This window comes from Rhinoderma darwinii, chromosome 12 (genome assembly GCF_050947455.1).
Source record: "Rhinoderma darwinii isolate aRhiDar2 chromosome 12, aRhiDar2.hap1, whole genome shotgun sequence".
NCBI lineage: Eukaryota > Metazoa > Chordata > Amphibia > Anura > Rhinodermatidae > Rhinoderma > Rhinoderma darwinii.
In genome coordinates this window covers 17,768,507-17,796,001 of record NC_134698.1, presented here as the reverse complement: position 1 = coordinate 17,796,001, position 27,495 = coordinate 17,768,507, and the positions used below count along the sequence as shown (strand labels likewise).

Here is a 27,495-nt window from a genome sequence, read left to right as displayed (position 1 = left end):
GATAGTGACCCCTGTGGCGTTCCCTGTAGATAGTGCCCCGTGGCGTACCTTGTAGATAGTTCCCCCTGTGGCGTACCTTGTAGATAGTTCCCCCTGTGGCGTACCTTGTAGATAGTTCCCCCTGTGGCGTACCTTGTAGATAGTTCCCCCTGTGGCGTTCCTTGTAGATAGGGCCCCCTGTGGCGTTACCTGTAGATAGGGTCCCCTGTGGCGTTCTCTGTAGATAGACCCCCCTGTGGCGTTCCCTGTAGATAGTGCCCCCCTGTGGCGTCCCTGTAGATAGTGCCCCCCTGTGGCGTCCCTGTAGATAGTGGCCCCCTGTGGCGTCCCTGTAGATAGTGCCCCCTGTGGCGTTCCCTGTAGATAGTGCTCCCCGTGGCGTTCCCTGTAGATAGGGCCCCTACATAATCCCCTGTAGATAGGGCCCCTATAAAGTCCTCTGTGGCTAGGGCCCCCTATAGAGTCCCCTGTAGCTAGTGCCCCCTATAGCTAGGGCCCCCAATACTGCCCACTGTAAAATAAAAATAAAACATGCTTACCCTGTAGATTGTGCCCTTCAGAGCCCCCTGTAGATTGTGCCCTTCAGAGCCCCCTGTAGATTGTGCCCTTCAGAGCCCCCTGTAGATTGTGCCCTTCAGAGCCCCCTGTAGATTGTGCCCTTCAGAGCCCCCTGTAGATTGTGCCCATCAGAGCCCCCTGTAGATTGTGCCCTTCAGAGCCCTCTGTAGATAGTGCTCCTCATAAATTCCCATGTAGACTGCCCCCTATAGAGTCCCCTGTAGATAGTGCCCCCTGTAGTCTGCAGCCCCCTGTAGATAGTGCCCCTGTAATGTCCCCTGTAGATTGTGCCTCCTGTAGATAGGGCCTTCTATAGATAGGGCCACACATAGCATCCCCTGTAGATAGTGCCCCCTGTAACGTCCCCTGTAGATAGGGCTCTCTGTAGCGTTCCCTGTAGTTAGAGCCCCCTGTAGCGATCACTGTAGATAGTGCCCCTGTAGCGTTCCCTGTACATAGTGCCCTCAGTAGCATTCCCTGTAGATATTGCCCCCTGTGGCATTCCCTGTAGATATTGCCCCCTGTGGCGTTCCCTGTAGATATTGCCCCCTGTGGCGTTCCCTGTAGATATTGCCCCCTGTGGCGTTCCTTGTAGATAGTGACCCCTGTGGCGTTCCCTGTAGATAGTGCCCCGTGGCGTACCTTGTAGATAGTTCCCCCTGTGGCGTACCTTGTAGATAGTTCCCCCTGTGGCGTACCTTGTAGATAGTTCCCCCTGTGGCGTACCTTGTAGATAGTTCCCCCTGTGGCGTACCTTGTAGATAGTTCCCCCTGTGGCGTTCCTTGTAGATAGGGCCCCCTGTGGCGTTACCTGTAGATAGGGTCCCCTGTGGCGTTCTCTGTAGATAGACCCCCCTGTGGCGTTCCCTGTAGATAGTGCCCCCCTGTGGCGTCCCTGTAGATAGTGCCCCCCTGTGGCGTCCCTGTAGATAGTGGCCCCCTGTGGCGTCCCTGTAGATAGTGCCCCCTGTGGCGTTCCCTGTAGATAGTGCTCCCCGTGGCGTTCCCTGTAGATAGGGCCCCTACATAATCCCCTGTAGATAGGGCCCCTATAAAGTCCTCTGTGGCTAGGGCCCCCTATAGAGTCCCCTGTAGCTAGTGCCCCCTATAGCTAGGGCCCCCAATACTGCCCACTGTAAAATAAAAATAAAACATGCTTACCTGACCCCGTTCCTGTGCCATCCTCTAGCGACGTCAGGCCTCCAGCTGAACGACGCAACGCAAGGCAGCGCTAGGCAAATAAATCATATCCGCGTCCTAAGGATGCAGATACAATTGAGTAGAGGGGACAGGTTCCGGTTTCCTGATTCACCACAGTTCTTGAACCGACTGGAATTTTAACAACCGCTTTGGGAGAACTGGAGCGAACCGGCCCGATCTCACTCCTGCCACATACTGTATAATGCCCCCATAGCTGCCCTCATACTACATAATGCCCCCATACAGCAAAATGCCCCCCATACAGTATAATGCCAACATAGCTGCCCCCATAAAGTATAATGCCCCATAGCTGCCCTCATACAGTCAGTGGCGGATTAAAGAGGCTCTGTCACCAGATTATAAACTCCCTATTTCCTATTGAATGTGATGGGCGCTGCAATGTAGATAACAGCAAAGTTTTTTTTTTTGTTTTTTTTTTAAAACTATCATTTTTGCCCAAGTTATGAGCAATTTTAGATTTATGCAAATGTGCTTTTCAATGGACAACTGGGCGTGTTTTCTCATTTTACCAACTGGGCGTGTTTACTCGTTTTACCAACTGGGCGTTGTGAATAGAAGTGTATGACGCTGACAAATACGCGTCATACACTTCTCATTGTTCCCACCCAGCTTCTTCCACTGCACAGACACACAGCGTGTTCTCGCGAGATCACGCTGTGACGTCACTTCCTCCCACAGGAACTTCACCGGACGAGAGAAGACACATCGGCTCCAGGCGTCCGAGAGGGTACAGTTGAATCTGCAGCAGCATCACCGTGTGCAGGTAAGCATAGTAAACTCCCTAGAGACGAGCATATTACCCCCTCGGATGGCTGGAGCCCATGTATCTTCTCTGTCCGACGCCAAGGTTGAAGGACCTGTGGGTGACGTCACGCTGTGTGTCTTTTGCAGTGGAAGAAGCTGGGTGGGAACGATGAGAAGTGTATGACGCTGATTGGTTAGCATCATACACTTCTATTCACAACGCCCAGTTGGTAAAACGAGTAAACACGCCCAGTTGGTAAAACGAGAAAACACGCCCAGTTGTCCATTAAAAAGCTAATTTGCATAAATCTAAAATTGCTCATAACTTGGGCAAAAATGATCGTTTTTAAAAAAAAAAACAAAAAAAAAAACTTGCTGTTATCTACATTGCAGCGCCGACCACAATCAATAGGAGATAGGAATTTTATAATCTGGTGACAGAGCCTATTTAAGTAGACCATAGGCGCTCGACTGCTACCCAAACTTGGGCCCCCCTTCTCCACTGCCGCCCTGCCACGCCGTAACTATTGTTAACACTACCTTTTTTTGCAAGCATTACCAAATGGGTGTTACGATTTCCCTTGTCAAAGGGCTGTCCCTACATACTGACAGTATCACACTGTGCAGGGACACATCCTCCTGACAAGGGGAATGGTAACACACATTTGTCTATCAGTCCTGGACTGCACAAAGACTTTTTGTGAAATACAAGGTTTATGATAAACATGTCAGGAGAGGTGACAGGTTCTCTATAAATCCCCTGAATATAATAGCACCATACACTGTGCCCATGAATAAAATTGGACCAAACACTGTAAAGTATAGTGCCACACACACACAGCCCCTGTAGATAGCATCACACACACTCCCCTGTAGATAGCATCACCCCCCACCCACCCCGTAGATAGCGCCACACACACAGCCCCTGTAGATAGCATCACACACACTCCCCTGTAGATAGCATCACCCCCCACCCACCCCGTAGATAGCGCCACACACACAGCCCCTGTAGATAGCATCACACACACTCCCCTGTAGATTTCATCACCCCCCCCTGTAGATTGCATCACCCCCCTCTGTAGATAGCATCACCCCCCCCCCCCCCGTAGATAGCGCCACACACACACAGCCCCTGTACATAGCATCACACCCCCCTGTAGATAGCATCACACACACAGCCCCCTGTAGATAGCGTCACACACAGCCCCTGTAGATAGCATCAGATACATCCCCCTGTAGATAACATCACACACACAGCCCCCTGTAGATAGCGTCACGCACAGCCCCCTGTAGATAGCATAAGACACAGCCCCTGTAGATAGTGCCACACAGACCCCTGTAGATAGCATCACACACCCACTGTAGATAGCGCCAGACACACAGCTCCCCCCTTGTATATAGTGCCACACAGCCCCCTCCCTTGTATACAGTGCCAAACAGCTCCCCCCTTGTTTATAGTGCCAAGCAGCCCCCCTCCCTTGTATATAGTGCTACTCAGCCCCCTCCCTTGTATACAGTGCCACAAAGCTCCCCCCTTGTATATAGTCCCATACAGCCCCCTCCCTTTTATATAGTGCCACACAGCTCCCCCTCCCTTGTATATAGTGCTCCACAGCAATCCCCCTGTATATTGAAACATAGCCCCAGAAAAAAAAAAAAATTATACTTACCTTGCCCCGTTCCCGCGACGGACGGAGAGTTGCACATCCTCCGGGCGAGGCGCTTGCACAGACCAGCGTGATGCAGTTACGTCATCGCGCCGGCCTGCGTAGGGAGTCTGAGGATGCAGACACAAGTGAATGTTGCTTTCGCTAGCACCGGGGCCCCCTCTGATGTTAGCGACACCACTGGCAGCACAGTCGGGTGGCCATGGGCAACCCTGGGAGCCTTGGGCGGCCGCCCTTATGAGGATCCGCCACTGCATACAGTATAATGCCCTCATAGCTGCCGCATACAGTATAATGCCCCCATAGCTGCCCCATAAGGTATAATGCCCCTTAGCTGCCCCATAAGGTATAATGCCCCTTAGCTGCCCCATAAGGTATAATGCCCCTTAGCTGCCCCATAAGGTATAATGCCCCTTAGATGGCCCCCATAAGCAGTTTTAAAAAAAATAAAAATAATATATACTCAGCTAACCCCTGTTGACGAGTTGGAGATCCCTCTGCTCCTCCAGTCTGTGCTATCAGTGGATCGGCGGATTACATCACTGCATCATGCCTGTATGTCCCGAGCCGATCCTGGTCATAGTGAATGGTGATGCAGGGAGCTGACGGCTTCTTGCTTCACCATTGGATTCAACTGTATCTGCATCCTAAGGCCCCATGCACACGACCGTGCCGTAATCGCAGACCACGATTGCGGGCACGGTCGTCTGCTGACGGCCACCAGTATTTTCGGGCCGTGCTTCCATACAAAGTAAACGGAGCACAGCCCGTAAAACACGAAAAAACGGACATGCTCCATAATTCCCGGCACAGTTCTACGGCACGGACACCCATCCGTAGCAATACGGAAAGGTGTCCGCGGCCAATAGAACTGAATGGGTCCGTAAAACCACGGATCGTGTTAAGGTCTGCGATTTTACTGTCGTGTGCATATGGGCCTATGGGACATACTGGGAAATCGCCTGTCCTGCTCGATCCGGGACGGTTATGCCTTATTCACACGCCAGGGTCCCGCCCGAGCCCGAGTGTCGGCCGATAAAATCGGCCATTTTCCCCGGCCGGTGTGCATTCGTTTTGAATCCGTTCCGGGCGGGGCAAATCTGGACAGTGACATCAGGTGCAACTCCTGAAGGAGAATCCCGATGTCACTGCCCAGATATGCCAAGACATTAATCCAAATCAGTAACATATCTCCTAAACCCGTATTCACAGTACTGATTTGGATTAATTCAAGTAATTTAATTAAAAATACACATGAAAAGTCTGCAAAATTAGACAACACTACATGGAGTGAAATCTAAAGCCGACATAAAACAACTCGACGAGGATGGGATTCGAACCCACGCGTGCAGAGCACAATGGATTAGCAGTCCATCGCCTTAACCACTCGGCCACCTCGTCCTGTGTAACTAACCGCGGCGTGCAGCTCTCTACATTCCGGGCCAACACAGTTCAAGAATAACGCAGCAAAGCTGCAGTAACGCACAATTAGGCGCGGTATAACAGGCGCGGTATAACAGGAGCGCTATACAGACTGCCATCCGCTCAGTAGTGCGCACCTTCTGCCGTACACCAGCTCCAGGTATGACGTTATATACAGATTTGTACTTGTGTGTACAGGGGAGGGGCGAAGCGTCTGCCGATAAACAGGGGGAGTGGGCGTGTCCAGTGTAAGACGCGAATGGCGGTTAAATTTAAAAATGGAGCCGGTCGCTTCAGTTTGATCGTTTCGTATAGGTCTGAACCCGGGGCCGTGGAGGGCGGCGCTGGTCTGACCGGGCCGTTGACTTTCACTCCGTCTATAGAATTTTCTCGAAGGTAGGAACAGAGTTGAGTAATAACAGGCCGGTGCAGTAATAGCATATAGACGGTTACATAGACGGTTCTCGTCTATACCCCAGAGACTACAATACGTGAGAGCGCAGTATACGGGGCCTGGGCGTAGTGTCATTATCTACCGGTAACTCGTCCGCCATTTTTAGCGCTTCCCGTGGCTGTCAGTCCTGTGTAAATACAGCAATAATTCCGTGCTCGGCCACTTGCGGGGTTTATAGAGCGCAGCTGCGTATGTGTACGGTGTACCCTGCAGTAATACAGTACACTAGAGCCAGGCCCGCTCTGTCCCTCCAGCCTCCTCTATGGTCCATAAACAGAGAAGGACTGGTCGTACACTTCCCAGGCTGCCTTCACGTGCTGTCATTGTTTTTATTTTTAGATTTGCGGGCAAATAAGGCCTCGTTCACATCTGCGTTGGGGACCCTGAACAGACATAGACGGAAACCCGTGGTTTCCGTTTGTCTCTGTTTTTCACCGGTCTCGTCGTTTTGCCGGAAGCGATAGCCACAAAGGGCCTGGTCACATCACCGTTCGCTTTCCGTTCCGGGGTTCCGTCGGAGGTTTCCGTCGGCTGAACCCCGCAACGGAAAGTGAAACTGAAACCACAGCTTCCGTTTCAGTCGACTCCGCTATTCCGTCTTAAAACCGGAAACCAGCCGGAATGGTGACGAACGGAAACCATTAGCGATGTTTCCATCACCATTGCTATCAATGGTGACTGAAACGGAAGCTGTGCTGTCACTTTCCATTGCGGGGTTCACCCGACGGAACTCCGGAACGCAGCTCAGCTGTTTCCGTAACACACGACCACCTAACCAGGATGTGGCTGGGAGGCAGCAAGAGCCAAGTAAGCTAGAACGGGGTTTAGGGGTCCCCATTCTAGAGATAGGTGCAGGTCCCGGAGGTGGGACCTGCATCTATCACTCTTATGGCATATCTTGTGGATATCAAATACGGAGACACAAAAACACATAATTTTGAAAAAAAGTGTTTTCACTGTGTAAAAGTAATCTATATAAATTTGGTATCCGTTTAATCGTAACAACCCGCTGAATAAACTTAGTGTTATTTATACCACACGGTAAACTGCGCAGATTTAGGACGCAAAAAGGAGTGGCGAAATCTCTGGGGTTCCCCCCCGGCCCGCTTTTTTTTTTTTTTAAGCTTTTCACTTCCCGCCTTCCAAGAGCCATAACGTCTTTATTTTTCCGTCAATAGAGCAGTGTTAAAAACAACAACTTAACTTTATTCTGTGGCTCAATACGATTACGGTGATCTCAAATCTATATAGATTTTTTTTTTTATATTTTACTACCTTAAAAGGACAGAACTTTTTGTTAATAAAATAAATTTTGTTTTGTTTCACCACATTCTGAGAGCCGTAACTTTTTATTTTTCCATGCATAGAGCGGTGAGGGGGCTTATTTTTTGTGGGACGAGCTGGCACCATTTGTTGGTACATCTGACTTTTTGATCACTTTTTATTACATTATGTTTGGGAGCTAAGGTGACCCAAAAACTGAGATTTTTGGCGGTTTACAGGTTTTAACATTTTTTTTATGGCATTTACCGTGCGCGTTGTAGAACGCTATATTGTAATAGTTCAGACTTTTTTTTTTTTTTTTACACTTTTTTTATTTTTATTTTCTATTTTTTTTTTGCACCACTAAACTTTATCACTTGTTTTTACACATTTTATTAGCCCCCCCCCTAGGGGACTTGAACCACCGATCGTTAGATGGCTGGTACAATATACTGCAATACTAATGTATTGCAGTATATTGTCATTTTTACAGGCATTTGTTGAGCCCTGCCACAGGTAGTAGGGCTTAACAGAGGCAGAGTGAAGGCAGCCTTGGGGGGCCTACATTAGGCCCCTGAACTGCCATAACAACCATAGTTACCCCTGATCTGGGGGGGGGGGGGTGATGAGCTGTCGGAGGAGGCCACCCCCCTCTTTTTAACGCCTCCGATTCTGCGGTTGCGATTGACTGCAGCATTTGAGGGGTTAAACAGTCAGGAACAGCGCGATTGCTGCTCCTGGGTGTCGGCTGTAAAACACAGCCGACTCCCGCAGCATAAGGAGCGTGCTCCAAACATCACCCCCCACCCCCCTCTCACCATGGGGTAAAGGTTTAAAATAGGCTGGTCATTAAAGGGTTAAAGAGCAACTGTTTCATAAAACTTTGCGATGTCCTATTAACATGTCAGAAGCTTTGATTGGTGGAGATCCGCGTGCTAAGACCCAGTCGATTGCTGAAACATAGGGGCAGACGTTCTCAGCTGATCCCATTACAGCCACAGGGTCAATTAGATCATCTTGGCTCTAAGAGGTGGGATCAGCTGAAGTTCCTGAAGTAAACCCATCATGGCCAAACGGGCACTGCGCTCCGGTGAGCGCTTTTGCCTTTTTCGTTTCAGCGATCGGTGGGGTCTCAGCACCTAGACCCCTACCCGTCAAAGCTTCTGACATCTTACTATGACATGCCAAAAGTTTTATAAATCGACAGGTAATCTTTAGGGTATGTTCACACTTATTTTTTTTCAGGTGTATTTCTGAGTGTTAACGCCTTGAAAAACGCTTGGAAAAACACTAGCAAACTGTCTACAAACCGCTTACCGTTGAATTCAATGAGAAATACAATTTGCTGTTTTTACACTGCTGAAATAATAAAAAAACGCCATGTAAAAAGGAGCAGGTCATTACTAGGAGTTGACACTAAAAAAAACCAAAAAAAAACCGCCTCAAAAGAAGCTTCAAATATAAAAAAAAGCTTTGTTTTCAGCTTAAAAATACCCTTGACATCAGAGGCTGTTTTCCTTAAAACTTCTTTTTGTACGGGTGAACATACCCTTAAAAGGTCACACGTGTTGGAATTGCTGCTTATAATTCCCGCACGAAATCCACAGCAGCCAATCTGTGCCAAATCGTAGGAATTTTGGTGCAAATTTGACAACAGCAGAGTCTCAAAAAACCCACTATACTCCATGCACCTGCGGCAATGGTCCCCCGCCAGTTTCTGTACACACTACCTTCAGCAATGATGTCGTCACGTGTGATTGGCTGCAGTGGTCACATGTCAATACAAGTCATTGCTAGAGGCAGAGTGTATAAAGATCAGTGGGGAACCAGGGAACCGTTACCACGGGGGCCCCAGGCTTTTTTTTGTTTTTTTTTTGCTTTCAGTATTGGTTCGATTTTGTTTCAAAATTTGTCTGGTTTTGCTGTGGATCCGCAAGTTACCAACAGCAAAATCCACAACATTAGGATTTGCAGGTTTCTTCTTCAACAGGGAAACTGTAACCAGAATCCTTTCTGCAGCAGGAATTGACATGCTGTAAATTCTCATGATCTGCGCCGCAGGACGACTTCTGCAGCACGTGGATGAGACTTGTTCAAATCACATCCACTTTTCCGCTACTGTAGTTCACTGCGTATTTTTCGTGCACAAATCCGGACTAATAATCCGCTACATATAGAGCTGCTAAAGACTAATTTTACATAGAACTCAGAATTGTCAGTCCTTATTTCTCTGCGCTGTTACTTGTTCCAGTGTTTGTCAATGATTTCTTCTGCATTCTGTAGTATAAAACTATGGCTGTGTGACTAGCTCCACAGAATAACGTTGGATCTGTATTTGGGGCCTTTTCTATAGGTAAAGAATACAGATCCCAAAAGATGCAAGTGTTAATTGTGCCTCAGGCCTTATTCACACGAACGTGTTAGGTCCGTGCGACACGCGTGACTTATATGTAAGTGAATGGGGCCGTTCAGACTGTCAGTGATTTTCACGCAGCGTATGTGAGCTGAGTGAAACTCACGACATGTCCTATACTTGGCCCTGTTTCGCGCAGCACTCACCCATTGAAGTCAATGGTTACGTGCAAATCGCACACGGAAGCACTTCCGGGTGCCACTCGTGATTCGCGCAACAGGAGTAAAAAGAATGAATGAAAACAGAAAAGCACCACGTGCTTTTCTGTTTGTAAACCTAAAAACAGACTGTCATCATGATGCCGGCTGCGTGAAAATCACGCAGCCACGTACCATATGCTGATGTCACACGGACCTATTGCGCGCGCAATACTGACACATCGTGTGAATAAGGCCTCAACCAAATGTTTATTTATAACAGGAGCATTTTTTTTTAATTTTTTTTATTCAGGATACTAGCAGGTGAAGAACAAAATGGAAGACAAATCTGTCTCGCAGAGCAGGTGAGAAGCAGAGTATCTCTCCCTAGTTCTTGTAGGAATTGCAGTTCTTTAGTGTGTGTGAGAGGGGAAGGTGCGCCATATTTAAACCTTTCTCTGCCAGGGGTTGGACATATTGCACCTCTGGTTGCCGGGATAATTTTCACACTTGACTTGTACAAATAGTACGTAAATTTTTATTTTATAATTCAGGTATTAAGTCTCAATACTATATATCTTCTAAATGTAGACACCCAACACATGTCAGAATGCCACGCAGCCCTTTATACACACAGACACATCCATGGCTACTGAAGTCCTACCGTGAGGCTCCACGCATACGACCGTAAAAAATCTCCAATTACGGACCCATTCAGTCTATTGGACGCAGACACCTTTCGATATCACTACGGATCAGTGTCTGTGCTGTAGAACTGTCGGGAATTATGGAGCAGGTCCTATTTTTCAGGCCGTGCTCCCATACTTTGTATGGGAGAACGGCCCCGAAAATGCGTGCTGCGGCTGGTCGTGCCCGCAATCGCGGGTCGTTATTACTAACAGGCATATGGAGGACATTAAAAATGTGGTACAGTACAAATATACTTGCACGTAGCTAATGACGTTTTACCACTTCTAACTACTTGTTCAAAAAAAGGTTTCTGTTGCCACATTCTGAAAGCCATTACTTTTTATTTTCGATTGAGTAATGTAAGGGCTCATTTTTGGTGGGGCAAGCTGTAGTTCTATTGGTACTGTTTTGGGGTACATGCAACTTTTTGATCTTTTTATTCTATTTTTCTGGGGAGTTAAGTTGATCAAAAAAAAGCAATTTGGGCGGTTTTAATTTTTGTTTTGTTTTTTCACTACTAAAAACTAACTTTATTTTTTTACACACTATTCGTCCCCATAGGGGATTTGAACCAGCAATCGTTAGATCGCTGGTACAATACACCGCATTACCAATCTATTGGAGTATATTGTTGTTTTCACAGGCTTCTGTTAAGCCCTGCAACAGGCAGAGGCAGAAGTGGAGGCCTTCATTAGGCCCCTGGGCTGCCATGACCACAATCGGCACCACTTGATCGCGTTGTGGATGGGGCTGCCCCCTCTTTTCAGCGCCTCAAATACTGCGGTCACGATTGATCGCTGTTCCTGGCCATTAGTGCTAAGTGTTGGCTGTAAAACGCAGAAGAAACCCGCAGCATAGTAAGCGGCCTCAAGCACTGGGCCCGCTCCATACATCAGCCCTCACATTAGGATTTACTGTTACCTCCTCGTGTGTGTGTCAAAAATAATTTAGGCTGGCGTTCTTTTCTATCCACGGTGGTTTCTATTGGCGGTTAAATTAGAATAGTGTCTTCGATGTCTCCCCGTTGGTAGGAAATGATATTTTGTAGCTGCTTCTGATCTAGTCAGGGTCGTCTCCTATTAAGTCAGAATTCCCGATTTACAGTTTTTGAAAAATGTTTTTTGTAAACGAGACCACCTTTAACTGATTTTCTTGTGAAGACACATCACTAATCTGGCGTTAATTCTTTTGTCTTTCAGTGAACTGACTGAGCAAATCCATCGTAGGAGACTTTCTTCGGTATTTCTCTCAACTTCTGTTCACTTACTGTACTTCAAGAATTTATAGCTGACAGCATATCTTCACGTTACTCACAATGTAGACAATGTCTGGTAGATGCGGGTCCAGCTCTTGGATTCGCACCCAACTCCACAACAGGGTTAATTCGACCCTCTGTCCCTCATGGTGAGGCCGCTGCATTTAGGTGGATAATGAATGGCTAGGTGGCTGCACATGTGCACGGCTCTCTCCGTTCTGTTCTATTGACGTTACGAAAAGGGCCGAGCCAGCGAATTTTGGACCAGGAGTATGTCCAAAACTTGGAAGTGATAAATCTTTCCATTCTTCTCCTTGGCTGTTTATATTCCACTCCTGGTTTTTACTTGTCCTCATATATTGCAACTAGGGAAGCACGATGCATCGAAACTTCCATATTGTTTCGATACTGTGCATCCCAAACTGTTCGATACCGTTGTTTCATGTATTTCGATACTAAGCTGTGCCGCCGCAAAGCTTAGCATTGTAACACATGAATGTATGAGAGCGGGGCTGCGGCTGTGTAATACAGCCATTGCCCTGCTCCTGAGTCTTGACAAGTGCGCGGGGTCAGGATGATGTGATGAGGCCGGCGCTGCACTACTGAGCGGCGGCACTGAAGACAGAACATGGCGGTCGCACTACAAAACACCCCCATGTTCTTTCTTCAGTGCCTGCGCAGCTGCTCATTAGTGCAGCGCCAACCGCATCACCTCCTGCTGACAGCGCGCGCACTTATGTCAGGAGCGGGGCAATGACTGTATTACACAGCCGCAGCCCCGCTCTATAATGGCGGAAATCAGAGAAACCTTATCTCCACCGCTATTCTCCAGAATGCTGCGATCAAAGCTGAACGCAGCATTCAGGGGAAAATGAGAAGGGGGGGGGGGATGCCCATGGATCGCGTCACAGGGAATTCCTGTGACGCGATTAAGGGACATACCATATATGGGCAGACAGCCCAGGGTACATAGAAGGACCCCAGGGCTGTCTTACCATATTTCCTGTTAGGGCATACTTGGTACACAGGCAGTTGTTAGGACATTCCTATCTGTACACAGGATAATGTATATAGATATATGGCAGTACATTAAAGTTTAAAAATAAAGTAATATTAAATTTAAAAAAAATACACATACACCTTTTTTACAATAAATATTAAAATCTCCATACATAAAATATACACATTCGGTATTGGTGCGGCCGTAATAACCTGATCAACAATCTTTTTGCGTCATTTATGATGTGTACGCTGTAAAAAAATAACTGCTTTCTATCACTTTGGCCTCGTTTACACGAGCGTGATATACGTCCGTGCGACGCGCGTGCTTTTCACGCATGTCGTACGCACCTATATTAGTCTATGGGGCCGTGCAGACAGTCAGTGAGTTTTGCGCAGCGTGAGTCCGCTGAAAAAACTCACGACATGTCCTATATTTGTGCGCTGTTCGCACATCACACACCCATTGAAGTCAATGAGTGCGTGAAAATCACGCAGATCACACGGAAGCGCTTCCGTGCGAACTGTGTGATTCGCGCAACAGCATTGAAAGGATGAATGAAAACAGAAAAGCACCACGTGCTTTTCCGTTTACAAACATCCAAACGGAGTGTCATAATGATGGCGGCTGCGCGAAAAGCACGCAGCCGCGCATCATACACTGATGACACACGCAGCTAAGTGCCTTTTGCGCACGCAAAACGCCATGTTTTTTGTGTGCACAAAATGCACACGCTCGTGTAAACCAGGCCTTATTGTGAGGCACGAGGTGTGATGAATTTAACCTCCATGTGCCTCACATTAATAGTAATTAACCCCATCATGTACCTCACACATTAACCCAGTATGACTGAGAAACACTATGGGGTTAATTACTATTAATGTGAGGCACATTCAAAATTCATCATCACGCCTCACTTTTTCATTGGCTTTAATTTTGGTTTTCCATGAATGTAATTAAATGCCAAAATACACAGCACTGTATCTTCTAATGTGAATCTTTGATATTTCAGATTTTAAAAGCACCTCGAAGTCCCCTGAAAGATTTAGCAAGTGGAAATGAGCGATGCCAGGTTAGTTGTTTTTTTTGACTAGTCGGCCATGTAAGGTAAGACCAGAGTCCTGGTCATTGTTGTCCTAATTTCCACAGGCCCTTTATTCTTTTTATGTCTTTAGTGCGTTTATACTTTTGTGGAAAACTAACAAGCCTAAAAGTGGGTGAGAAACAAATTGATCGGTTTGTTGCAAATGGATTTATTCCTGATAGTGGTGTTTGAAAACTCTAGCGCCTTTAAGACTGACCATTTGGCTTTTTTCTGCATTTTTGTATCTATTGATTAAGTCAACTGAACCTGTTGATTTTGGTGGGATAGCCTGAAAATCGAATATGTATGCCCTGGACTCTATCCCAACGGCTGATGTGGGGAAGAAAAGGGTAAGGCAAGTTGATTTTCAACATGCCTGATACTCGGTACCTGCAGAAGATCAGTCCCTGCTAGAGGTGTCTGGCAACAGCTTACTACCCTCTTTCCATTGACATAAACCTGCACGCTTGGCTGATGGTGTAGTCGGGGAATATTCCTGTCGGCTGCTGAGTGATCATTCGGCTGATAGCTTTCATGTGTACGGCCAGCCTTAGCTGATGTAAATCCCATGTATGTTTGTTGTTGATGGTTATGGGGAGTGACCCTGTTTTAACTCATAGGAAAACGCTATTGAAAAGCAATGGAAAAGCTCTCGCCGTGTGAGTTTCGCTGAGACTATAAGGTATTGTAAAACAAACACGATTTATTTCTGTAGCTTTCTCATACGTTTAACCTACTGAAACGCACTTCCGTGTTTCTTTTGCTTTGCTTTTCTTGCATGCTGTAGATATACTGATACTCATGCACACACTAAAGACTGGATCCCTTTTACCCCTTCCCATCCTCCCTATGTAAATGAATGGGATAATGGAGCGGTCTTGACTATCCCCTTAAAGCTTATAAACCTTATTTTACAGTTGACATATTGATTAGTTTTCAAATTGCGTCACTACTTTTTCCGTATTATATTTTTACAGTTTTGTCTCTTCTAGACAAGACAAACTGTTCTTGCACAAAAACAGTCCGTTCTTACTGGAGAGTGACTATAAAGGGTATATTTTCTGTTTTTTAAGATCTCAATTTGTTTAAAGTGTACCTCTACTTTCAGAAAACTTCTGACGTGTCAGAAGTTTTGATTGGTGGGGGTCTGGACACTGAGACCCCCCCCACTGATTGCTAAAACTAGGCAGCAGAAGCGCTCAGGTGACCGAGCCCAACAAGGAGTGTACGGACTTTTGAGCCCGTACACCGCTCTGAGTGCTTCTGTCACTTCGTTTTAGCGATCGGTGGGTGTCTGTGCTTGGACCCCACATATCAAAATTTCTGACGTTTTATAGATTTTGAAAGTATAAGTACACTCTAAGAGAAAAATAAATCATTATTCACTGGTAACAAATATATAGAAAAATGAGGTACTTTTTCACCGCACTTTAAACCTTATCGATTATCCATTACTTTTAAATTTCGTCTTTAGAGTTTTCACACCGGAGCTGCAGTCGACTGGTTCAGCAAATAAAGAAAATGAAGGTAAGTTTTGTGCACATTCTGTAGGGGAAAACCTTGTACTACTGCTTTTTTACTCTCCCTTAGTTCATATTTTTACACACTAATCTAAAATATAATTACCTTGAGTCTTTTAATTCACCCTCTCTCGTCACTCGACTGTATTTACATCGGGAGAGGGTTATTTAAAAATGGCGCCCGCTCAGCTTCTGAGAAGCTGAGCAGGCACCATAGCCGGCGGGTCTCTGTTACCCAGCAGCAATGCTTGCGATCAGGGACCCCTCTATTCGCAAGCATTTAACCCCTCTGGCATCTGAGGTTTTTTTTTACTTTCACTTTCTATTTGGGGGCTGGTCACCGGCTCCCGTGTGGTGTCTTCGTGGCGGCGGGTGTACTCTTATGGCCTTGCGTAGGAATATTGATATTGAGCTTTGCATGCGGCAGGTCTCAATAGCAATGCACTGATTTTGCCATAAACTGCAATACTGTAATATTGCAGTCTATGGCATAAGCGATCTAATGAGCGCAGGTTTAAGCAGGGCTGAAAAAGTAATAAAAAAAAAAGTTACATTTTTAAAAATATATTAAATTCAAATAATCCCCCCCTTTCCCTAGATCACATATAAAAAATACCCGCAAATACATTAGGTGTCCCCACGTATAAAAATATTTATCCAATACGGAGAACGCCGTAGCGGGAAAAAAGACAAAATGGCTGATTCACAGTGTTTGTGGCACTTCAACCACCAAAAAAAATGTAATAAGTGATCGAAATGCCAGACCTTCCTCAAAATGGTATTAATTAACAATCTTCTCCTGTACAATAAGACGCCTTACACAGCTCTGTACACAGAAATACACTTTTTATAGGTACTAAAACATAAAAGCTAAATTAAATTTGGTGTGATCGTACTGACCTGCAGAATAAAGGTGACGTGTCATTTTCGCCGTACAGTGAACGTTGTAAAAACGAAACCCATAAGAAAATGGTGGAACTGTTTTTCTAATTCCACCCGTTCTGAATCTTTTTCCAACTTCCGGGTACATCACACATAATATTAACCCGTTAGTGACCGCCCCATAGTGTTTTTACGTCGGTCACTAACGGGCCTTATTCCGATGCAATAGACTTTTTACGTCGCTGCAGCGGAATAAGTAAACCAAGCAGGGAGCTGTCAAATCTCCCTGCTCTCGCCTGCCAGAGGCGGCTGGGGCCATCCCTGCTCGACCGGGTGAGATCGATATTAGTATCGCTCTCACCCGTTTAACCTTTCCGATGCGGCGCTCAATAGCGTGCGCCGCATCTGAGTGGTTTTGGAGAGAGGGAGGGAGCTCCCTCTCTCCCCCACCGACACCCGGCGATAAGATCACCGAGAGTCTGTGTCTCCGATGGCAGCCGGGGGCCTAATAAAGGCCCCCAGGTCTGCCTGATGTGAATGCCTGCTAGATCATGACTCTGGCATGACCTAGCAGATGCCTGTCCGTTTTACACGGACAGGCATAATACACTGCAATACAAAAGTATTATAAATGCAGTGTATTATAAATGCGATCGGATAATCGCATACTGAAGTCCCCTAGTGGGACTAGTAAAAAAGTTAAAAAAAAAGTTTACTAAAGTGAAAAAAAAATATGAAAAACCCACTTTTCCCCCTTACAAACTGCTTTATTAACCCATTAGTGACCACCAATACGCCTTTTCACGGCGGCCACTAACGGGCTTTCTTCTGATGCATATTCCCTTTTACGGCGCTGCATCAGGATCAGTAAACAGAGCAGGAGCCGTCAATCTCCCTCCTCTCAGCTGCCAGATGTAGCTGAGGGCTGGGGGCGTCCCTGCTCGACCGGGTGAGATCGATATTCGTATCGATCTCAACCGTTTAACCCTTCAGATGCGGTGCTCAATAGCGTGCGCTGCATCTGAGTGGTTTTGGAGAGAGGGAGGGAGCTCCCTCTCATCCCACCGACACCCGGCGATATGATCGCCGAGTGTCTGTGTCTCCAACGGCAGCCGGGGGTCTAATAAAGGCCCCCAGGCTGCCTAGAGTGAATGCCTGCTAGATCATGCCGCAGGCATGACCTAGCAGATGCCTGTCCGTGTTAAATGGACAGGCAGTAATACACTGCAATACAAAAGTATTGCAGTGTATTATAATAGCGATCGGATGATCGCATAGTAAAGTCCCCTAGTGGGACTAGTAAAAAAGTGAAAAAAAAAAAGTTAAATAAAGTTAATGAAAAAAAAAATATTTGGTATCGCCGCGTCTGTAACGACCCCGACTATAAATCTATTACATTACTTAACCCGCACGGGGAACGCCGTAAAAAATAAAATAAAAAACAACGGAAAAATTGCTGTTTTCTGTGGATCTTGACTTTAAAAAAAATTTGATTAAAAAGTCGCATCTACTCCAAAATGGTACCAATAAAAACGACAAGTCTTCCCGCAAAAAAAATCCCTCATACAACCGCATCGGCGAAAAAATAAAAGTTATGGCTCTTCAAATATGGAGACACAAAAACAAATAATTTTGGGGAAAAAAAGTGTTTTTTACTGTGTATAAGTAGTAAAACATACAAAAACTATACAAATTTGGTATCGTTGCAATCGTAACAACCCGCTGAATAAAGTTATTGTGTTATTTATATCACACGGTAAACGGCGTAGATTTAGGACGCAAAAGAGTGGTAAAATTTCAGATTTTTTTTCTATTCCCCCCCCCCCCCCCAAAAAAAGGTAATAAAAGTTAATCAATAAATAATATGTACCTAAAAATGGTGCAATTAAAAAAAATACAACTTGTCCCGCAAAAAACAAGACCTTATACAGCTATGACGACGCAAAAATCAAAAGGTTATAGCTCTTGGAATGCGACGATGGAAAAACATAAAAAATGGCTTGGTCATTAAGGGGTTAAATAGTGCCATTAGACAGTACAATTTGCGTAAAAATTAATCCCTCATATGGCTGTCAACAAAAATATTAGGTTATGACTTTTTGAAGGATGGGAGGAATAAGCAAAAGCATAAAAAAATGAAAATGAGTTTATCCCTGATTGGGCTAATCCAATAGATGATTGTAAACTGCTGATATTTAGAGATGAGCCTTTCGTCTCTACAAGACCATATGTTGCTGGCCAAAAAATGGCATTGCTAAACAGAATTTTTGGATCTAGATTGAAGTGTACATTCCCAGTGTACCGAAATTTTCTTTTCAGAGTTCAGCAATTAACTATATAAGGCTGGATTCACACCAGCACGTTACGTCCGTAATGGATGGACCGAACACAATGCAGGGAGCCGGGCTCCTAGCATCATAGTTATGTAAGGGGCATAGTCAGGTGGTATAATGGGATAAAAAAAACAATCCATAGATGTGTGTTAGGCTGATCCTTTCTGCACAGGCCGGTGTCGCTCTGATAAATGTCCGTTCTTATCTCCCTTTTGGTCCACACTTCGCACCTTTGCAGTTTGGGGAATTTTGCTGGGAAGTGTTATCCTGGTATAAAACCAGTTCCCATCACGTAACTGTAGGTGATTTTGCGGGAAGGGGTTAAAGTAGTGGCTGCCCTGTTCCCATGAGCATCTTCCTTCAGATGCAGTTGAAGTTGTTATCACACAAAGACAACCCTTTTTTGAAAAATACGCCGGTGGTGCGGCTTCTCTAGTCCCGGGCAATTTGTTATCCCCAGGGGAAGCCATCGACCACCACACATTTTCAACATGACATGCCAGGGTCTCCCAGAGTGGCTCTACATTCTGATACAAAGGGTGAGATCTTATACCATGCAATCCCCTTGTCTAATAGGGCATATAGAGAAGGGTTGTGATGGTGAGAACACTTTTTTTTTTTTTTTTAAATCTAGGATTTTCACTAAACCCTTTATTACATGCTTACAGTACTTTAATCTATTTTTTTTTTATTTTTTTTTTCCTTTTATAAAATATTTTCTTGGTTTTCTACAAATTTATGTTCATGTATTGCATTTCCAGTTTTCTTATTTTTGCATTCTACTTTCATATTCTGTTCGGTTTCATATTCTTTCTATACTTTTGTCACAGGTTTTGGGACTAGCGATTCATGCAATAGTATGTGAGTATGGTTACATAAAGGTCAACTCTTTTTAGCACAACCGCCAACGGATAAGTAATACAGTTCTCGAAGTGCTTCTGACTCTGTTCTTTATTCCAAGAACGTGTCTCTCTCCTATATGAATATAGAATTCCAAGGCACGTTACAAAGATCAGAAATATTGAAAGCTAAGAAACCAATTGGGTTTTCTAGAACAAAATGAACGCATGTTAAGGAATATCTATATTACAAGATGTTACAAACCATTTAGTTTCTTCCCTTCGAGTCGGTGGCATACAGATTACACGACCGTGCTAGTGAGGTGGGGGTAGGGATCAAATGGAAATGCATATGGAACCAAAAGACAACCGAAGTCTACCTCCAGTGATGATGAAGGAGAACTATTTAACATGTTCAATTGGCATGGAACGCCATCGTTTTCTGCAGAGCTCTAATGCCTTGTGAGCAGAAATATGATGATTTTGGGAGCCCGACAGTGACTGCAGTAAGCAGACCAAGCTTTCCTATTTATTCTCACAGGGAACGGGACAACCGAGCTCCGGCCTCTGATTTGGCATGTAAAACACACTTGGTAATCAAAATAATGCATTAACGCCTTGGCACCACAACCATTTTTCATTACAGCCGACTACCACACTGTAACCGGTTCAATATACCCACAGGCTGCCATGACCACTATTGGCACCCCATGATTGTTGGGGGTGTGGAGGGTGCGATGAGGTGAAGGAGGGGACCCCTCCTATCTCGGTTTAGATTCCATTGATGTTACTATTGACGTAACATCTAAGAGGTCAAACACTTGGGATGGGAGTTGTCGCTGAACCCGGCTGTTACAGTGAAATATCATACTTCTCCTTCACGGCTATGACTTACAGTTACGTCCTAGCTAATAAAGAGTAAATCTTTCATCCAAAACTTTATCTTCCCTGTTCTGCTTCTGACCTCTTCTTCCACAGTATAGGTGATAAATATATGATCACTGGTGGCCCCACAGAGCCCTCCCAGTTCCTCAACCGTACAACTGCGGTGAAGAGGCGTTTGAATAGAGCGGCGGTCAAGCAGATTAGCATTGTTCCATTCAAAGTCTATGGGACTGATGGAAACGACCAATCAAAGTTCTCTAAAGAATTTTTTAATGTGCTATTTAGAAATGGATAGTTAAAGTGTTTTTCTATAGGCCAAGAGTCCACTTTTGTACCATTGGGCCTTGTTCCCAGAGCACAGATTTAGATAAAAATTTCAACGGTCAACTTCATACATATATAAATTAGGATTGGCTCTATACAGTGTTTTTTTTTCTTTAATTCTCTAATTAGTCTCCCTCTTTATTTGCCAGCATTAAAGGAGCATCTAATCAATCTGAGATTGCAGGTACAAGAGTATTCTACTTTTTCTCTTTAATTTGCGGAGTATAATATAATTTTAATAACACTTTGGTTTTATTGAAAATAATAAATTCTAGGAATGGACACACTGCTTCATGGACATATTCAAGTTCCAGGTCACAATGCAGATGTAAGTGTTTTCTCTTGTGCTATACAATGTAATATCGAGTCCACATCTAGCATGGGCTATAAAGCGGCAATGATTTGGGCTTTTACACTGAATTGAAAATGTGACCATAATGCTTAAAAAAGGATTGCTTTATCACACTGCTATGGCCAGCTGCACAGCTCTATTACCGCATTGTACTAGATCTCATTTCCGTACACAAGAACCACATTAGGGTTGGGTGTTCTGGCTTTGTGAGCAGCAAAAGTCAGCCATAGTGGTCAAAAACATCTGCATACGAAGGGCAGAGTCAGACATGAGACAACAATGGCCGCCGCCTGTTCCACTGGGACGTATCCACTTCTCTCTCTATGTTAATGTAATCTGATAAAGAAAAAAAGTTAATACTACAAGGGTGAGTGCAGAGTTTTTGTTTGAGTCAACGTTCTCATAGGAATATAGTTAACAATGTGTAAAAAAACAAACGGGGGGGGGGGGGGTGGTAAAATCATAGCAACTACTGTCCCATCTTACTTCTGGCGTTCTCTAATTGGTGATGTGTCCGGCTTGAAATCGAGTTGGCATGCACTGGCACTTGCATTTTCTTTGTGTTATTTGTAAAGTATCCTCTGTTTCTGACCGATCATATTATTATTTCATAGTGGGCTTATGTTGACACTGCTAAAGACCGAACAATTGCCTTCTCTTCGGACAACGATATGGATATGACCGCGAGCAACACCGTAAACATTTACGGACTAATTGAGGAAAAAACGAAGAAAATAGATACCAGACAGTTTTTGGCCAGTTTAAAATCCCAAAACACTGAGGAAGGGGCCAAAAACAAAGACGGTCAATTGTCGTTTAGTGATGACAAAAATACTGACTTTAAGTTTAGCAAAGACTCTTCTACGGAGCATAAAATAAAGTTTAGTGACTTCTTGGCACGTTTGGAAAGTAGGAAATCAAAAGATTGTTTAGTCGATGCTGAAAAAGAAAACCTCTTTCCTTTTGCTCCCCATTTCCACACTCAGGATAATACTGGGAATGTTACGCAGATGTTCAGAGCGCAAGATGACGGACTGGACTTCACAAAATGCCACACAACCAACATCGAGTCTCTTGTTCCAACGTTTAACACACAAATCCCAAGCCATTTAATTTCCACTGCTGACCATGGCAACATTTCTAACCCCGAGACCAGTGAAAAAATGTCTGCCAACGATCCAAAATCCGCGACTAGTGAAAAAACAATCCTGTTTGCATGTGAACAGGATGACATGGAATTGACCAAGTCCCACACCATTGCCATTGATGGTAAACAATTACAAGAGTTGAGCAAGAAAGACTTTACGTTTACAAAAGACTCTTCTACGGAGCATAAAATAAAGTTTAGTGACTTCTTGGCACGTCTGGAAAGTAAGAAATCAAAAGCAACAGATTGTTTAGACGATGCTGGAAAAGGGAACGTCTTTTCTTTTGCTCCCCATTTCCAAACTCGGGACAATACTGGGAATGTTACGCAGATGTTCAGAGCGCAAGATGACGGACTGGACTTCACAAAATGCCACACAACCAACATCGAGTCTCTTGTTCCAACGTTTAACACAGAAATCCCAAGCCATTTAATTTCCACTGCTGACCATGGCAACATTTCTAACCCCGAGACTAGTGAAAAAACAATCCTGTTTGCATGTGAACAAGATGACATGGAATTGACCAAGTCCCACACCATTGCCATTGATGGAAAACAATTACAAGAGTTGAGCAAGAAAGACAATAGATCATATTCTGTTGGTTTAAAACTAACTTCCGTTTCCAATAAAACTATTTTGTTCTCCACTGACACCGATGACATGGAGCTGACCCGCAGCCACACGGTTTGTATCGACCAAAAAGCTTTAAATCGAGTTGACAAGAATAACCTTTCGGGGTTTGAACAAGGGAGCGCTTCAGTATCTACAAGCGGCCGCCAAGTTGAAAAAATTGATATGGTTTTTTCGGATCAAATAGAGAAGAAAAATGCAACGCTACTCAGTAAGGTGACTGACGCTACTAGTTCTAAACTAAAAAGCATGGTGAATGCTACTAACCCTCTATCAGATGACATGGAGATGACGGTCGTTGAAACTGATAGCTTTAAAAAAAGTCCTCTGTCTGGTGCATCTGATGGCAATAAGACCGTACTGTTTACTTGTGACCAGCAAGACATGGAAATTACTCGGTCACATACTATTTTAATTGACCGTAAAGTTTTATGTGAAAGATTGAAATCTAATACACACAATACTACGAACCGCAAGAACCTTGATTTTAATTCGACATTCGCAAAATGTCCTGATGAAATTCTACTTCAAGATTGTAACATGGAGACCAGCGTAAATGTCCATCTTACTGAGAGTCTATTCAATAAGTCTTCCTTTGATAAAACTTTATGTAAGCAAAGTGATATGGAAATGACTACCTCTCATACGGTGGCAATTGAAAACGAAACCTTTGAGGCTGCTCAGATGACAGATCCTCAAGTGTCAAGGACCATGACCTCACGTGACCGAAGCAATACTTATGCGTGTAAAGAAATGGATGGAACTAGATCTCAAGTGGCTTCAAATGGAGCACATGGGGATAGTGTACCGCTCTTAGTTTCTAAACCTATTTCATGTAAAGATTTGAGCATGCCCCCCGTTCCAAAATATACGATGGCTGACCAAGAAAGCGAATTGGCAAACCTAAAAGGGAACTGTACTTTTGCGCTAAGGAATAAAGACTTGCGTCTTAACAGTGATGAAATCCTGTTTCCAAATGAAGAGCAGTGTATGGATCTCACTAAAGCGCACACCGTTGCTGTAGAAGTCAATGTCTTAGACGGTTACCATGTTCCAAGCACTAGCCTAGGTGGAATAAAAGGGGATACTGAGGTAGTGGGCAGTGTAAAAACTTCTGGAGAATTAATAGAAGTGGAACAAAATAATGATCTAAATGAGCCTATGGAAAAGCTACAGACGAGTAGAAGGAAAAGTAATGCAAGGTCACTTTCACTGCCGGAAAAATCGTCAATCTTGAAGGATTTGCAAAACGAGCTCTCGCAAATCCACACCATTCCAGTAGATGTTTCTTTAAGGACAAATGCTGGTTCTAAAGGTAATGCTGGACCATTTTTGATTTTAGAGGAGTCCGAAAATATTAGTATTGGTGTTCTTGACCATAAATCGAAGGAAACTGAGCATACCTCTTTTAGAAATGCTACAGATCGAAAACGGAATCCCATTTCGGAGGACTATTCAGGTTTTAGTTCAGATTGCAAGGTAGAAAGTTTTGTAGAATTTAACAGCCAATTGTTAGGAGTAAAAAGCGAGAGTCTAAAGATGACCAGTGAACTTACACCTGTTAACTGTTCCTTGATTCGTGAATCCTCCGATTCTAGAGAAAACGTCAGGCCCGAAGACCAGAAAGATTGTGTCCTTAACAAAGAAACTTTAACTTCTGCCCATCACCAAGACCCAGAAATGGCACTGGAAACTGATTTGAAAAAATCTAAATTTAAGGGAAAGAGGGTGTCTTTCCATTTTTCCGAAAAAGAGATTGTAGTTAAGAATATAATGTTGGACCACGTCACTGAACCATTTTCTGTGTCACCACAAGAAAAAGATGGAACTCTCCATGTCGCTGATCAAATCTCTGATTTTAAATTGGAATCTGTGAACCAAGTATCCGTTGGAGGTGAGCTGCAGAATACTGAAAAGTTGGAGGATAACCCCCTTCACAAGGACCCTAATCTAATATCACATATGAATGCAGATTTTCCTGAAGGTGTCTCTGCTATTGAATTATCACCAAAAAGTAGAAAGCGCAGAAGCATCGCTGATATCCAACTAAAGATTAAGAGTTTGACACACAAGGCGAAAATTTCACCCCATCAGACGGCACCGGTCTCGAGCCTTATTGTACAGCTGCCGGCCACATCCCAGATTTTGTATCCTTCGGGTTCTGGACCTGACAAAGTCTTGTTAAATGCAGAGTTGCCTAATGCAGAAATCACCCAAGAAATAGAACCCAATGAGAAACCTAAAACCATTACTAGGGAAAACTGTTTACCAAATAGGTTTTCTGTCAAAGTATTTCAGCCCAAGTTACCCAACAAAAGAGCATCAAGCACACGGAACGTTCCTGAACCAGTTTTGTCTTCAGTTTCTGGCGCTCAACCCCAAAACGATCAAAGTTCTAAGGCCCTTTTCAAGACTTTAAATGTTTATGATGGACCGTGTATAGATGAAGAGATGCTTCCTGCTTGTCCTGATGATCCAGATATCAGTAGTGTATTTCACTATGAGGTACCTGAAGGTGCTTGGGAGGAGCTGAATAAAGAAGGTCTACAGCAGAACTTGACGATGCCGACTTCTGAACCGAAAGATTCCATGAATGGTCAGAAAAGAGTCTGGGATACAGAGGATGATTTAGAGACTCAAAGAGATAAGAGAGCCAGATGGAATGAAGAGATTGTGGGGAAAAATGAAGCCCAGGTAAACTCAAAACTTATTTCTAGCATCTCTAAACCTAGTGAAAATTGTCCTCTAAAGGGTTAACATCTACTTGACGGCAGACCGCTCACTGGTTCAAAGTCCCAGACTTAAGTTTTTCGTTTTTAATCTCTGCCTTCCAAGAGCCGTAATTTTTTATTTTTTTTTGGTCAATAGAGTTGAGGGCTTATTTTTTGCGAGGGGAGTTGTAGTTTCTATTAAATACTAATGTGCTTAAGGCACAATGAAACCCAGATTTCCAGCGACCAACAAGAATTATAAATAAAATATAACTTTTATTAACATAGATGCAAAAATTCCAAGACCGAAACAAAACACAAGGTTAAAAGTAGCCAATGTGGCCTAGCAAAGTGTAACAATTGCAACTGTGTTGCTAAAGTGTTAAGGTGGATACATGAAGTGTATAGTAGCAGGGGTGTATCGGTCAGCGACTGCACGATGCTGAACAGGCACCCAGAGCTTGTTCAGAAGTCACATAATTGCTAGACAAGCCTAGAGATTAAAAAGTGGAATAGCCCCCCCCGACATGTTTCGCTACTGAATGCAGTGTCCTCAGGGGTATATTGGGGCTAGTAGCGGCACGCTCAAAAAGTTACTTAGTTTAAAAGCCTCTGTGTGACGTCATTGAATGCGTCCACAGGTAGGACCAATAGGAATGACTCAAAGGACAGGCCCCTGTCGTAGAAGCCGAAGGAATTCGTCAACCAGAGGGTACAGGATGTGGATCAATAGACGTCCAAGTTTCGTTGTACGACGTAAAAAACTACGGTTTCAGTTAAGCGTCGCTATCGACCGTGGCTTTTAACTATATGGCCAGGAACAGCGCGATCTCTGTTCCTGGCTGTTAGAACAGTGCCGGCTGTGATACACCGCTGACTAGGGATGTCACGATACCAGAATTTGGACTTCGATACCGATACTTTGTGTAGTATTGCGTTTTCGATACTAAAACGATATTTTGCCAACAGTAATAATAAAAATTTCTTACATTTTCTGATGTGAGGTGTGATTGAATTTTGAATGTGCCTCACATTAATAGTAATTAGCGCCATCCTGTTTCTCAGTCATAATTGGGTTAATGTGTAAGGTACATGATGGGGTTAATTACGATCACTGTGAGGCACATGCAGGTTAAATTCATCATGCCTCACAATAAGTGAAAGTGTTTTGTTTTTTTTTTTTTTGTTTTTTTTTTATAGCATACACATCATAAATTACAAAAATAGTTGTGCAGGTTAAGGCCGCGCCTATCCCAGATGTGTGTGTTATGTATTGAGACTTATTTTAATGTTTATTGTAAAAAAAAAAAAAGGTGGAGGTTTTTTTTTTTATATTTAAAGGGAATGTGACGCTAGAGAAAAATCTGTCTTTTTTTTTTGTTAAACAATTAGTGTATAGGTGATTAAACATTGTTCTAATTTTTTTCACGAGTCAGGAAATATTATAAATTAGATTCTAATTTATAATATTTCCCAGTGCTTGTCACTAGATGGAGCAATTCCCAAAATTGCAGCATTGCATGTGGTAAAGCAACCACATTGCTTTATGCTGCAAAATTTGAGAAAACTCACTCGCTCTAGTGAGCTCTCAGAATCCCCCCCCCTCCTTTATCCTGGCTAGTGCCGGGAGAAACGAGGGGATTGAACGGTCAAACCTCCTACACTGTGTGTCGTCATTTTTTGAGCTAAAACACAGTGTAGTAGGTTTACATACACAAGTAAACACACAGTAAAACACTTACATACACAGAAATAACTTACCTGCTCCAGTCGCCGCCGCTCCCTCCGGTCCGTCCGCTCCGTCTGCTACCGCCGCTCCAAGTGCACAAGTCCGGAAGCCGCGACCGGAAGTAGTAATCTTACTGTCTGGCCGCGACTTCCGGTCTGCAGGAAAATGGCGCCGGACGGCGCACAGTTCAACTTGGACTGTGTGGGAGCGGCGCATGCGCCGTTCCCTCACAGA

At 44.3% G+C, this 27,495-nt stretch overlaps 1 protein-coding gene and 1 non-coding gene across 5 annotated transcripts in view; one reads left to right on the top strand and one right to left on the bottom strand.

Moving 5' to 3' along the window:
• Nucleotides 1-5,509: 5,509 nt before the first annotated feature.
• On the bottom strand, nt 5,510-5,591 carry TRNAS-GCU (transfer RNA serine (anticodon GCU)). The gene has a single exon. It is a non-coding gene; the product is annotated as a tRNA-Ser (tRNA).
• A 107-nt stretch (nt 5,592-5,698) lies between these two features.
• The window catches only part of KNL1 (kinetochore scaffold 1), a 71,739-nt gene continuing 49,942 nt past the window's right edge, over nt 5,699-27,495 (top strand). For 2 of the 4 annotated variants that reach the window (XM_075844801.1, XM_075844799.1), the window contains exons 1-10: nt 5,860-6,008; nt 10,193-10,244; nt 11,769-11,808; nt 13,837-13,896; nt 14,529-14,590; nt 15,383-15,435; nt 19,474-19,504; nt 20,841-20,875; nt 20,967-21,019; nt 21,658-25,515. In XM_075844801.1, the coding sequence (XP_075700916.1) occupies nt 10,216-10,244; nt 11,769-11,808; nt 13,837-13,896; nt 14,529-14,590; nt 15,383-15,435; nt 19,474-19,504; nt 20,841-20,875; nt 20,967-21,019; nt 21,658-25,515 (4,221 nt within the window). In that variant the 5' untranslated portion in view covers nt 5,860-6,008; nt 10,193-10,215. Of the gene's footprint in view, nt 5,773-5,859; nt 6,009-10,192; nt 10,245-11,764; nt 11,809-13,836; nt 13,897-14,528; nt 14,591-15,382; nt 15,436-19,473; nt 19,505-20,840; nt 20,876-20,966; nt 21,020-21,657; nt 25,516-27,495 lie in introns of those variants that run through there. The other 2 variants (XM_075844800.1, XM_075844802.1) reach the window with 2 other exon arrangements.